A 13,446-nucleotide genomic window follows, 5' to 3' on the forward strand; every position below is an offset into this window, starting at 1 on the left:
CATGAACCAATCTATCAACCATGATCAGATCAGTCACATGTCATACTATCAAAAAATCAATAAAATCAATTTTTGATGGGAAATGGAGCAGGGACTAGTCTGTAATAATTTTGATTTAATGCAGTACCTGACTTATCTTCATCATATTTTGTATTGTGGCTTTTGCAATTTGCTCGGGAAGTTCCAGAATTTCATCTGTCCGTTTTTCCTCCATCACAACTTTTTGTTGTCTGGATACCCCTTCCTTCTATTGACCAATTACCTTCTAAGTCGTCTGGAAATTGGTTGGTATTGATTTTCACAGAAATTGGTCAAGGGAGACCACTTTTTTGTGGTTGTACTGAATAAAAAGATTTAGACCTGCCGCCAGGATAGCACATCTATTTTTTGTTGATTCCATTCAACATAAGCGAATGATTAGTAGCAATAAAATTTTGCAGGGAGTTGACTTTGGTTTTTTATTGGCAAAAAGTTCATAATGTGACTTGAGGAATCAGTTTTACTTCATCATAGCTTTTTCATGTTTTAATATAATTGAAATAGTAATCAAGGGAACCAAGGTGCTATCGCAAATCAAAAGAAAGCAATCTAGGGACAAAGACCAAACATGAAAGAGTAATCGAGGGAACCAAGGTTATAGTGGTAATTAAAAGAATGTAATCTAGGGACAAAGACCAGACATGGAAAACAGACATACACAACAAAGAACATAAAGTAACTAAAGTCATACATACAAAGTAACAAAAGCAAATGAGCAACTCGGACTCCACTTAAAACTGGGAGCGTGGACCGGTGCACCGGAAGTTAAGCGTTCTCTGCTTTCCTAGAAACACCCACCGAGTTGCTCATAAAAAGTATAGTCCGGGGAAGACGAAAGAAGAAAGGAAAACTATGACACGATGAACAAATATGTTTTCATGGTGCAGATGGATACATCGTATAACGATCCACGAGTTCATGATGGCAACTATAAAACTTCTGTAGTGACGACTTCAATCTTGTAGCAACATAATCCTGTTCCAGAAGCCTAACTGTGAGAAGTCTAGCGCGATACAAAAAGTCTGCGTAGTTACTACAAACTCTAGAATAACGTATGAGTTGTGATATGAAAACTCCGTACGCAGGTGCTGAAGAGATGTTGCCACAGATGAAAGGAAAGTTGACAATTCTGAATGAAAAGTCATCATGTTTGTCGTAAAGTCTGTTCAACAGTTTTCCTTTACCATTGATCTCTAAGTGAAGGTCAAGATATGAGGCTGATTTCGCAGTGTCTGTAGTATCCTATATCTCAAGTTCTTTGGGGGTAGATGTGATGTATCAAGTCCCCGAAACTAGGATTGTTTGTCATCTGTATAGCGGAAACTGAGTTTAAAGTATCTAGCTAAACGATGTTCTTTTTGTCGGATCAGATAAGTTATAAAGTCAACCTCATAAGAGTGCAGGAGTAGGTCAGCAAGTAGGGGAACACAATTTGTTCCACACTGAACAAATATGTTGTCAATAAAAAAATTTCAGCGGTATTTAAACATTATTTTCTGTATATTTAGAAGATGATTTGGAATATTTTTTTACAAAGTATAAGGAATCTCTACCAAGAACTACATAATTATATCTAGCTGTGCCATCTTTTAGGGAGAAACAACGATGTATAATGTTTTATTAGTCGGGATTTTAACCGAGTATAAGGAAAAGAAGTATACAGTGTTGAAAAATCATAGGTTTTAATACTATTATATTCTGATAATAATCTTGCATTGAGGGTCTCCAAAAGATCTTTCTCCGAAAGACAAAAACGTCACCAACAAAATTCCCTCATATTTCGAAGACAAATCCATACCAATTATTTCAAATTCCTATACTTCACCCATTGCATCCAAAATTTTCAATTATAAAAAGTTATTGCAGAACCTCGAGATTGAGGACTTCAAAACTAAACCAACTGCAAAAACTCTCCATTCAAATATGGTCCCTCTGGTCACGTCGTTACGGGAGATTTAACCATAATCGAAAACGAATCTCTGCGTAATATCCTTTCTAAAGGTCCCAAGTACCGTGAACCACGCTCCATAAATTGGAATTATAACTTTAAAGTTCTTATGGATGCCGTCGAAGACTATGCAAGAAAATGGATAAAACGAGAACAAGAAAACATTGATTCTCTGTCAGAGTGGTTAAAAGTCTTTAATTTTGAAACGAATGAAAGTTTTAAGTAAGCCAATGAGTGCCAAAGCTACATCAGTTTTCAAAGACCCCGATGTAGCAAAAACATTGCCTACTACACATGACAAATATGTTGTCGTACCAGAAGACAAAGCCCACAACACCATTGTTTTTGTCTGTAAAACGTTTTACATCAAATGTTTATTATCAGAGGTAGACGTGCAAAATAATAGCCGTGATAAGACCTATACTGCTACCATACTCTCCAAAGAAGAGATTGTGGGAAACCATAAATATGTGCTATCCTCTTTTGGTCTCGATCGCCGAGGACGATGATTGTAATTTACCGTCTATGAACAGGATTCCTAAACTCCAAAAGAATCCATACAAACAACGTTTCATAGCTGGATCTGCAAAATGTACCACCAAACTTCTTTCAAAACTTTTAACCTCTATACTCACAACCGTCAAAGAGGGTCTGCAAAGGGGTATCCAGACAACAAAAAGTTGTGATGGAGGAAAAACGAACAGATGAAATTCTGGAACTGCCCGAGCAAATTGCAAAAGCCACAATACAAAATATGATGAAGATAAGTCAGGTACTGCATTAAATCAAAACTATTACAGACTAGTCCCTGCTCCATTTCCCACCAAAAATTGATTTTATTGATTTTTTGATAGTATGACATGTGACTAATCTGATCATGGTTGATAGATTGGTTCATGCATATTGCAGAATTTCAAATGGAACGAATGCAATATATTGCCATATGAAATTTATTTTCAAAATTAAAATATTAAATCCACATTATACGATATATAGGATATTTTAAGTACCCTGACGTCAAGTGTCAAAGGTTAGTACTGTAAAGGTCAATATAATATATACAATGTAATTACACATTATGCAACTTCCTGTCATGAGGTAATTGGAAAATATAATTTTGCTACTGTATAAGTAAATACGGTATTTTTATTTTCAATTGGTTCATTAAAATATATCCTATACTTTTTTATTGGTTCTGTAAAATAATGTGATTAATTGGTTGATTATGGTTTAACTTCATATGGCGTATGTTTCATGCATTTCAGGACGAGCATTAAAACCGATGATTTTTCAGCACTGTATACTTCTATTCCCCATACTCAGTTAAAATCCTGACTTAAAAACATAATACATCATTGTTTTTCCAAGAAAGATGGTACGCCCAGATACAAATATACATATTTCTAGAAAAGCAGAGGACGCTTACCCTACCGGTGCACCCGGTCCATGCTCTCAGTTTTTAGTGGAGTCCGAGTTGCTCATTATTTTTTTGTTACTTTGTGTGTATAATTTTAGTTACTTTATGTTCTTTGTTGTGTATGTCTGTTTTTCATGTCTCGTCTTTGTCCTTGGATTGCATTCTTGTGATTACCGCTATAACCTTGATTCCCTTGATTACTCTTTCATTGCCTAAAATCATAAAAAATCGCTTAAAAGGATTTTAAAAGTCGCATGAAACCCATGAACACGTCTAGATATGAGACAACATACTCATTGTGCATTTATTCACACAGTTCTTATAATGGTTTGTTATCAAAACTAAGATGACGATGTGACTAACGGATCTGCCAAATTTAGGTGCTCAATTTTCTAGTCACTATTTACTAGAAGTCCTTGATCTTTGGTAGGGTTATACATGAAACCTCCTTTTACAATGCAATTATGTATTGATAAAATAGAATGACAAGTCCGGTTGTCGTTTAGCTGATATTTCTGAAAGAAAAAATGAAAGAAAATTCCAGAAATTACCTGTGCATATATATTGTTTTCCACAGTTAATTGTAACTTTGATAAAAAGACCCTCTTAGTTATTTTCATTCAGCCTCCTCATCAGTTGCTTATGCGAGCCTTTGATAAAGGTACAATCACCCACAGCCTACGCGATTCAGCTTCTGAAACTGTTTTGATCTTGAACTTTGTGAGTTTTATGCTCATTAAGTTTTGTGAGTTTTATGCTAAAGGATAGATATCAGTTATCCGAAATAATCAATTTAAATTTTAAATTTTACCATCTTCTGGTGATGTTAAACATATTTAGACGTTTATATATATATATATAGAAAGGTCTGAAAAATTCCCAACGATGTTAGAACTGTCAAATTTGCGATGCAAATTTTTGGTCGTTCCCTCCGCGGGACTCGAACTCGTACTGCTGTGACATCTATGGCAACACCGCCTGCACAAAGTCCAGCGCCCTAGACCACTCGGCCAGCTAGGCTATATAAAAATATAGCTTTCGCTGGCCGGGTCATTCCTCCTCGTAGAATTAATCTAGGGCTGTAACTTAGTACACGATGTATGGTGGTACGGTACCAAATTTGACAGTTCTAACATCGTTGGGAATTTTTCAGACCTTTCTATTCGTTTACATGTCTTCCCTGTATCAATTTGATCCGATGGAGCAGTGTAGCAAATAGAGTTCTGAGACGTTGCATATATATATGGAGCAGTGTAGCAAATAGGGTTCTGAGACGTTGTATATATATATATATATACAACATCTCAGAACTCTATTTGCTACACTGCTCCATCGGATCAAATTGATACAGGTATACGTAAACTTATAGAAGGATCTGAAAAGTTCCCAATGATGTTGGAAACGTCAAATTTGCGATGCAAATTTTTGGTCGTTCTCTCCGCGGGACTTGAACTCGTACCGCTGTGACATCTATGGCAACACCGCCTGCACTAAATCCAGCACTCCATGTTCCCAGTTTTTAGTGGAGTCCGAGTTGCTCATTTACTTTTGTTACTTTGTATGTATGATTTTAGTTACTTTATGTTCTTTGTTGTGTATGTCTGTTTTCCATGTCTGGTCTTTGTCCCTGGATTACATATTTTTGATTACCGCTATAACCTTGGTTCCCTTGATTACTCCTTCTAGACCACTCGGCCAGCTAGGCTATATAAAAATATAGCTTTCGCCGGCCGGGTCATTCCTCCTCGTAGGATTAATCTAGGGCTGTAACTAAGTACACGGTGTATGGTAGTACGGGACAGTTCATCTAGGTGTTCTTATGTAGGATAGAGGATCAAATTAATGATGCATGTCACAACAAATTTATTTTGGTTTTAGTGGTCTAGGGCGCTGGATTTAGTGCAGGCGGTGTTGCCATAGATGTCACAGCGGTACGAGTTCAAGTCCCGCGGAGGGAACGAGCAAAAATTTGCATTGCAAATTTGACAGTTCTAACATCGTTGGGAATTTTTCAGACCCTTCTATATATATATATATATATATATATATATATATATATATATATATATATATATATATATATATATATATATATATATATATATTGTACATTTATTATGAACAATTTATACAATTTCAAATATCTAACATTTTTTGTGTGTAAGTAGAAAAGCAAGTTCGATAACACAACATTACCAGAGGTTGCCTTGACAGACAAAGTGCTTTCGCCACGTGCAAGGTGCATCAGCCCACTTTCTATGCCAATTCGTCAGGACACAATGTTCGTTTCCGTTATAATTGTTTGGATCGCCAGGGACCCAGTTTGAAAAACGGAGTGATTCAGATGACGATTCCCATACAAAATGACCTTCACGTTTTAAATCACTTAGACCTATCCAGGAATTGACCCCTGAAAGAACATTTTACATTATGAAATACATGTAAAAAAAGTTACTTACATTGCATTGTTTTATTCCACAGCAGGATAACAAAACTTTATAAGATTCCTAACCCAATAAACAACCAATTAAATTTGACACCAATCGAACAGGAGCACTTGATATCAAATCCAGACTTTTATATTTACAACTTTTTTGTTGCCTTTACTCATTACCATTTTATTATGAGGTCAGCCTCATATCTTGACATACACTTAGAAATCGATGGTAAAGGAAAACTATTGACCAAACTTTACGACAAACGTGATGACTTTTCATTCAGAATTGTCAACTTTCCTTTCATCTGTGGCAACATCTCTTCAGCACCTGCGAATGGAGTGTTCATATCTCGACTCATACGTTATGCCAGAGCTTGCCGAAACTACGCAGACGTTTTGTATAGCGCTAGAACTCTAACAAATAGGCTTCTGGAAGAGGGTTATGTTGCTACAAGATTGAAGTCATCACTACAGAAGTTTTATGATCGTCATCATGAACTCGTGGATCGTTATGGTGTATCCATCTGCACCATAAAAACTGATTTGTTCAACATGTCAGTTTTCCTTTCCTCGTTTATCTACCCCGGACTTGAATTTTTATGAGTAACTCGACGGGTGTTTCTAGAAAAGCAGAGGACGCTTACACTTCCGGTTCACCTGGCCCATGCTACCAATTTTTAGTGGAGTCCGCGTTGCTCATTTGGTTTTGTTACTTTATATATATGATTTTAGTTACTTTATTTTCTTTGTTGTGTATGTCTGTTTTCCATGTCTGGTATTTGTCCCTGTATTGCATTCTTTTGATTACCGCTATAACCTGGGTTCCCTTAATTATTCTTTCTGCTCTTATGGAGCAGGCTATATAAAGCAATCTCCCCCAAGAACCTGATGGCTCTTTATTTTGGAGATTTTTACAAGGCATGTTGACTTCTCATTCAAAATAAAGAATATTGAGCGAATTTATATTATTAGGTGTAATTTATAGCTTTGAAATAATATATTGAATAACGAGATAGGTCAATGATACGACTTTGCATTAAGAGAAGAAATAATGATCAAGGGTTCAGGCAAAGTCTGGTTCATTTGTAAAAAGCATTCATTTAGAATTACTTCCACTGCGATGATAAGTGTTTTTTTTTCTCTTTTGCTGTTACCCATTGAAATTGAAGGAATAAAGACGAAATGTACTAATGTAATTTACAAGGGTGATATAAGGACATGATTGGCCTATCACTTGAAAAACAAATCTATCAAAGATTGGGTTATAACAGGATGTTACGGGTTTACATCGTAATAAGTTTATGAGCCCAAGTAGGAATTTCTTGCCGGCATAGACGATGTTTACAAAGCATTACAAAAATAATTTTGCAGGACGAGATTTGAGAGAAAGAGAGAGAGAGAGAGAGAGAGAGAGAGAGAGAGAGAGAGAGAGAGAGAGAGAGAGAGAGAGAGAGAGAGAGAGAGAGAGAGAGAGAGAGAGAGAGAGAGGATTTGTATTTTAAGTTTAGCATAATTCTCGTTTTTACTGTAGTAACGTACTTTTCCATATAGCGTCATTTGTGATAAATTTCTCAGTTTCAGCATCTTTTGGTTCAGCCAAAAAAGCTCCAACTTTTCTGCAAAATTCCTGTTTAAAAGCAACAATTGACTGATTACTGAAGAAATAAAAAATATAAAGCAATCATAATTTGCTTATACTTAGTAACAAGTCTAAAAGATGTTGTACCTTCTGTGTTGTTGTTTTCTTTTTCTCATCCCATCCCAATTAATAAATTGACAAAATCACAAATGTTTTGATTTCAGACAAGAACGATTTAAAGGACTAACCTTTGCACCATACCATGTATCAGTTATACCAGAGAACCAAAAGCAGCTCTTTCCTTTTTTATGCCATCCAGGAGCACATTCTAAAATATTTCCAAATTCAAACTGCTCACATAGAGGATATCAAAATTATCGAACTGTTAAGATATAGAAACTGAGACCAAGCGAGTAAGGAAGTAAATTATTTGCACACTGAGTTCAATCGACCAAAATTTAATATGATTTATTTACTGATGTCTGAGGAAAAGAATGATAATATGCGAATTATTTTTGGAATAAATTATAACGATTGACTGAAGCATGAAAGGGCCTCGCTATGCGCCATTTTTAATTCGTAAACTAAGCTTTCTTTATTAAAAGTTTCAAATAAATTCTTGAATGCACGTAGATGACCAATATTCTACAGTTTTGTGTGGAAGAACTTTTGATTTCTTTTTTTTTTTTTTGTATTTAATCATTATAGCTTATCGGTTAAGGCGACGCAAATCATGTTTTTTTTTTATGTTTGTTTGTAACCAATAGTAATTTATTATTGGAACAGCGAGAAAAAGAATATAAAAAAATGTCCTTTGAAATCTCGTTAAATTTCCTGAAATAGAAAGTGGCGAAAGAAGAAAATATTTTCCAACAATTAATACATGTAGCTACATGTACATGTACGTTAAAATATTATTTTGGATCTGATACTTTTTCCTTCTTTTCATTAAAGTACCTACATAATTTTGCTAGTGTTTACCTTGTCTTGTAGCAGTTTGAATAACATGATTTTAGAAAAATCACAACCACCGCAAAGAACTGAGTTAAAGGATACTGCAGATTTTAAGATATCTATATCATAGCATGATCATCATTAAATTGACGAAGTAGAAAACACAAATAACCAATCTATACGACAAGCAAGATTCAGCATTTATGATATGCCAATTCGTCATTTGGTTATGACAATATTCTTTCATCTAGGTCTGATGTATATTAATTTTTTATACCATTATTCAGACGTATGATACACCTTCCGAAACTATATGATTTTCTTGTTTCTAATGGAGTCCCAAGTTGCTCATTTGCTTTTCTCTCTTTGTATGCATTATTTTAGTTACTTTATGTTCTTTGTTGTGTATGCCTGTTTCCATGTCTGGTCTTTTTCCCTGGATTACATTCTTTTGATTAAAGCTAAAACCTTGGTTCCCTTGATTACTCTTTAATATGATGCTTACAAATAAGGTAGTAGAATAGAGTTGTGTTGCTAATAGACTTTGTCATTGTGGTTCCATCTTTATCATCAGAACATATTGTTTAACATTACTTTAGTTTTAACCCACGAACTAAAATTAAACTTTGAGCAATTAGGCAGATTATTATATAAAAGCAGAGAAGTCTCACCCATCCTAGCGTGTGTACTTTTCACCAATCCTAGCGTGTCTACTGTGCTCACTTGCTCTGTTATATTAACGATGGTTGGGTTGTGTGCTTCAATTTGAACCGTAGAATGATATTGGAAAAAAATAACGAGCCAACAAAGAATATTACACCGATATGCACAAACTATTGATTTTTAACGATGCGATTCCAACAAGAAATCTAAAGATATTACCAAGCTTGGCCTGGCACACGTAGTTCATTTTCCAGTTGCATGGAGCATCAACCCACCCCTCGCCAGCTTTGTTCCAATTCGTTAACCCACAATGTTCAATGCCTTTTATAGTTATTTGGGTCTCCTGGTCGCCAGTTAGTGTAACGGACTGCTTGCCCCGAAGATTTCCAAACGAATTTTCCTTCTCTTTTAAGGTCACTTAGTCCGATCCAATACATAACATCTACAATATACTTATTACAGTTTAAATGTTCAGTTGTATAATAAATATTGGATACGTACATTTCGTTCAAGATATAATCTAAGATACTGTATAGAAACCACATTATATAAACCTATGGTACATAACGGGTCATAGTTTTCCTTTCCTCGTTTGTCTACCCCGGACCTGACTTTTTATGAGCAACTCGACGGGTGTTTCTAGAAAAGCAGAGGACGCTTACCCTACCGGTGCACCTGGTCCATGCTCCCAGTTTTTAGCGGAGTCCGAGTTGCTCATTTACTTTTGTTACTTTGTATATATGATTTTAGTTACTTTATGTTCTTTGTTGTGTAATGTCTGTTTTCCATGTCTGGTCTTTGTCCCTGGATTGCATTCTTTTGATTACCGCTATAACCTTGGTTCCCTTGATTACTCTTTACAAATCAGTACATTTTTCAATATGACATCTGTTGTTTGTTGTTAATGCGAGAATGGATCTACGTACATAATGCAATATCGAATATGATGATATACTCAATGACAATTGAATTATTGAATGTGTGTGTGTGTGTGTGATAATACAATACCTTTACTGGTTCCCATTCTGCTTATATAACCATCTATGTCAGAGTTTTTTGGTTCTGCCAAGAACCCACCCAAACGTTTACATTTGCGCTGAAATTAAGACAATAAACAGAAACTGTGAAACATTCATTACTAACTCTAATATGTTCCTTGTTGTGTATGTCTCTTTTCCATGCCTTGATTACTCTTAGAAGATAAGACATGTTTGTTGAAGATTGTTGTATAATCTTCGTAAATGTTATTTACTCTCTTGATATTCAATATTCATATTTGAGTTTCTAGATATTCAACAAATGAGGTACAATATCCATACCATCTGACCTTTTTGTCGGTTTCCGGTGCACTGTACTAATTTTCATGAAAGGATGGGGTTGACAATGAGTGTAGCAGAAAGGGAAAGTTTCAAAATAGCAAATATTTCCTCTGTGTAGGAGATTGTTGACAATTTAAGCACGATAAAGAGAAAAATGCTTTATTATGCATGTTTATAAAACTAGTACGCTATTATCCACTGCAAAAAGATCTAATTAAGCCGCGATTTTATTTCAGCGTCTATATTTTACCTGATGTTCTTACGTTTCGTTAACATACCTAATACACATAATATTTTGAGCGTGTTTTTCACGTTAACAAACATAAAGAAGTTGAAAATTTGTATGTATTCTGATTTCAAACGTATAGACTCTTTTTGGCATTTTTTGTTTAGTAATTCAATGTTACCTTTCAAGGAATGAAGTCATAAGATTTTTCAGACTAACATTTGTACGAACAAAATAATATTTGTTTCTTGTCCAGAATAATTTGGCTAGTTTTTGATTAGTTTAAATTCAAATGATCTAAAACCATGACATCAATATTGGTCGCATTAAATGATGCTCGGCTATGGTGAACGAAACTTTGACGTCAACTGCCTTACTTAATCGACACTACTAGTAGATATAAAACTCGACCCTTCAGTTAATCAGAGGTCATAATATAAATTCGTTTAGAAATTCTTTTCCTTTTAATCATCATTAACTGACTGTTAAAACGGCTTTGAAGTATATTGCTAGGAAAAATAACTTTATAATATGATTTGTATTGAAATTATATTTTTTAAATTATGTTGTTGGAATAAAACATGAGTTTCAGCTTAAATCAAGTCTCATTTACAAGCAGCTCTAGCTATACCTTTCAGCTTTAGAGACTTTGTACACATTCCGGATATATAATATACTCAGCGTATGACGGGAATATTTAAAACATTATCTGTGGTTTACAAAAAATCACACACCAACTGACGCAACTGACAACTTCCTTTTCTATCGCAAAAAAGTTATGATTCGATTTTAATAACACACTAGTAGCTTTAGCTGCCCAATGCGGGTTATTATCATTTACAGTAATACAAACTGAAATCTTGTCATATATTAAATACGTTTAATGATGATCATTAATTACGTGCAGACAAAATGTGAAAGGCTTCTCATGTCGGTTTCGGGAAATTTATATGTCTATTTCTAATTTCGTGGTTTTTTTCTTATTTTGATTTCGGTATTACTTATTCTAATGACTCGGTGGGTGTTTCAAGAAAAGCAGAAAACGCTTACCCTACCGGTGCACCTGATCCATGCTCCCACTTTTTAGCGGAGTCCGATTTGCTCATTTGCTTTTATTACTTTGTATGTATGATTTTCTTTGTTGTGTATGTCAGCTTTCCATGTTTGGTCTTTGTGCCTGGATCACATTCTTTTGTTTGCCGCTATAACCTTGGTTCCTTTGATTACTCTTACATTCTTTTGATTTATGCTAGAATCTTGGTTCCCTTGACATCTCTAAAAGCGATTGTTATTATCATTATTTTGTTGTTCTGTCTCTTTTATTTAGTTTTTTTTCATTTATCCTAATAACATTTTCTTACCGTATTTGGTTGCTTTTTATAAACTAATTGTCTTTGGTAATCATTTTCATCAACTGTATGCAACTACCGACTATTTTAGGAAACCTCTGGGGATTAGGAACTCGTCATTTCTCATAAGTTATTTTTTTAAGAGATTGAGTATGACGTTTTTAATTATCTTAATATATTATTATCTGAAACAATTAAAAATGACAATGCAGTACTCACATTAGCACCAAACCATGTGTCAGTTGAGGCTGAAAACCAAAAACAAAAACTTCCTTGCCGGTTCCAACCATCTATTGATGGACACTCTGAATGATGAAAAATAAACCTTTATAGTCATAACTTACTAACATTTTTATATGTAACGGGAATAGATATATAGTGAATATGCCACAGAGACAACAACTTAACCAGGATAAAAATGCCAGTTCAAGGCCACTAATTAGTCTTCAATGACATACGAGCAAACTCTCGTACCACAGGGCAGTATGTAGCTGGTCCATTAACAATATCATATATATGTTTAGGGAAATATTTGCCCTTTTAGACCCCAATAACATACAAAGTAAACTAAAAGTGCAAACGAAACAAGACATATAGAGGCCAGAATTCAAAAGTATAGTCAAAATATAATACAAAAAAATTATTTAAGTGTTAGTTTTTGTAAGAATCAGGCTACATGAAAAAAAATCAGAAAAACCTCAGTCAAAAACCCAACGATCTGACAATATAGTTACACTCAAGAATGCTTCCCTCTATTTGAAAAAAGACCACTTTTAGATCTTTATATTACTGGTTTTACTCAGAAATTGCTCAATAGAGTGTTTAAAAAATGGGGATTTTACAGAGTCCTCTACCCTCTAAATGTTTATTTTCAGTGCATTATAATGGAATTATGACTCAACTAACCAAAATGATATGGGAAATCTTGCTTTTTTCTTGATTCTGATGGTGCAAATAGTAAAATTAAACTTTCAAATTTGTTTTTGTTTCATGCCATGTTTCACCCACTGCCAGATTCTTACCGAGACTGACACTTAATACGGATGATCGCGATAAATAAATCTACAAGCATAATGATATTACGTATATTATAAAGTACTTTCAATTTACTTCCATGCATACTAATAATACTGAGAAATGTTCTTACTATCATAAGGTTTACAAGACGAAGTACCAAGTCGTCGGTATGTTGGTGATGACTGCACTGCAAAGATAAAGCACAGTAGTGGTATGACTGAAAATTGCAAAAACATTAACAGTAACATTATCACTGCTACATACAATATGATTTTGAATGCCCAAAGCTGTATTTATATGTTTAAATGTCACCTGTTACATTTATAACACAAAGCTTACTAATACATTAACAAATTAATTATATAAAATATGTTTTATAATAGATTTCGGTCAATTATCAAAAAGTCGATTTTTAATTTATAAAATGTTACATGTTACAAATAGCAATATTTCACTGGTTCAAAATCTCCTTTCCTGTTTTGTAAATGAATGCTTTTC

General features: G+C 34.4%; 1 protein-coding gene across 1 annotated transcript; it reads right to left on the reverse strand.

Annotated features, from left to right (window-relative positions):
- Positions 1-3,853: 3,853 nt before the first annotated feature.
- LOC148610797 (perlucin-like protein) lies at positions 3,854-13,237 on the reverse strand. The gene is made up of 8 exons (XM_088596172.1): positions 13,079-13,237; positions 12,151-12,236; positions 10,046-10,133; positions 9,257-9,479; positions 7,669-7,748; positions 7,381-7,468; positions 5,601-5,814; positions 3,854-3,919 (listed from the first exon to the last, which is right to left on the reverse strand). The coding sequence occupies exons 1-4, from the start codon at positions 13,194-13,196 to the stop codon at positions 9,352-9,354; spliced, it is 420 nt and encodes a 139-aa protein (XP_088452298.1). The 5' UTR covers positions 13,197-13,237; the 3' UTR covers positions 3,854-3,919; positions 5,601-5,814; positions 7,381-7,468; positions 7,669-7,748; positions 9,257-9,351.
- Positions 13,238-13,446: the final 209 nt, after the last annotated feature.

The sequence above is a fragment of the Perna viridis genome, chromosome 8 (assembly GCF_037379345.1).
Source record: "Perna viridis isolate PV_CMFRI_1.1 ecotype Kerala chromosome 8, ASM3737934v1, whole genome shotgun sequence".
In the NCBI taxonomy this organism is placed as follows: domain Eukaryota; kingdom Metazoa; phylum Mollusca; class Bivalvia; order Mytilida; family Mytilidae; genus Perna; species Perna viridis.

What these genes read in the sequence shown, in the direction of transcription:
- LOC148610797 (XM_088596172.1), bottom strand. Translation starts at nt 13,196, where the DNA reads ATGTTACTGTTAATGTTTTTGCAATTTTCAGTCATACCACTACTGTGC. An exon ending in GTCTTGTAAACCTTATGATA is followed by an intron (nt 12,237 to 13,078) that starts GTAAGAACATTT and finishes TTCATCATTCAG; the next exon opens with AGTGTCCATCAATAGATGGT. An exon ending in CAGAATGGGAACCAGTAAAG is followed by an intron (nt 9,480 to 10,045) that starts GTATTGTATTAT and finishes AGTATATTGTAG; the next exon opens with ATGTTATGTATTGGATCGGA.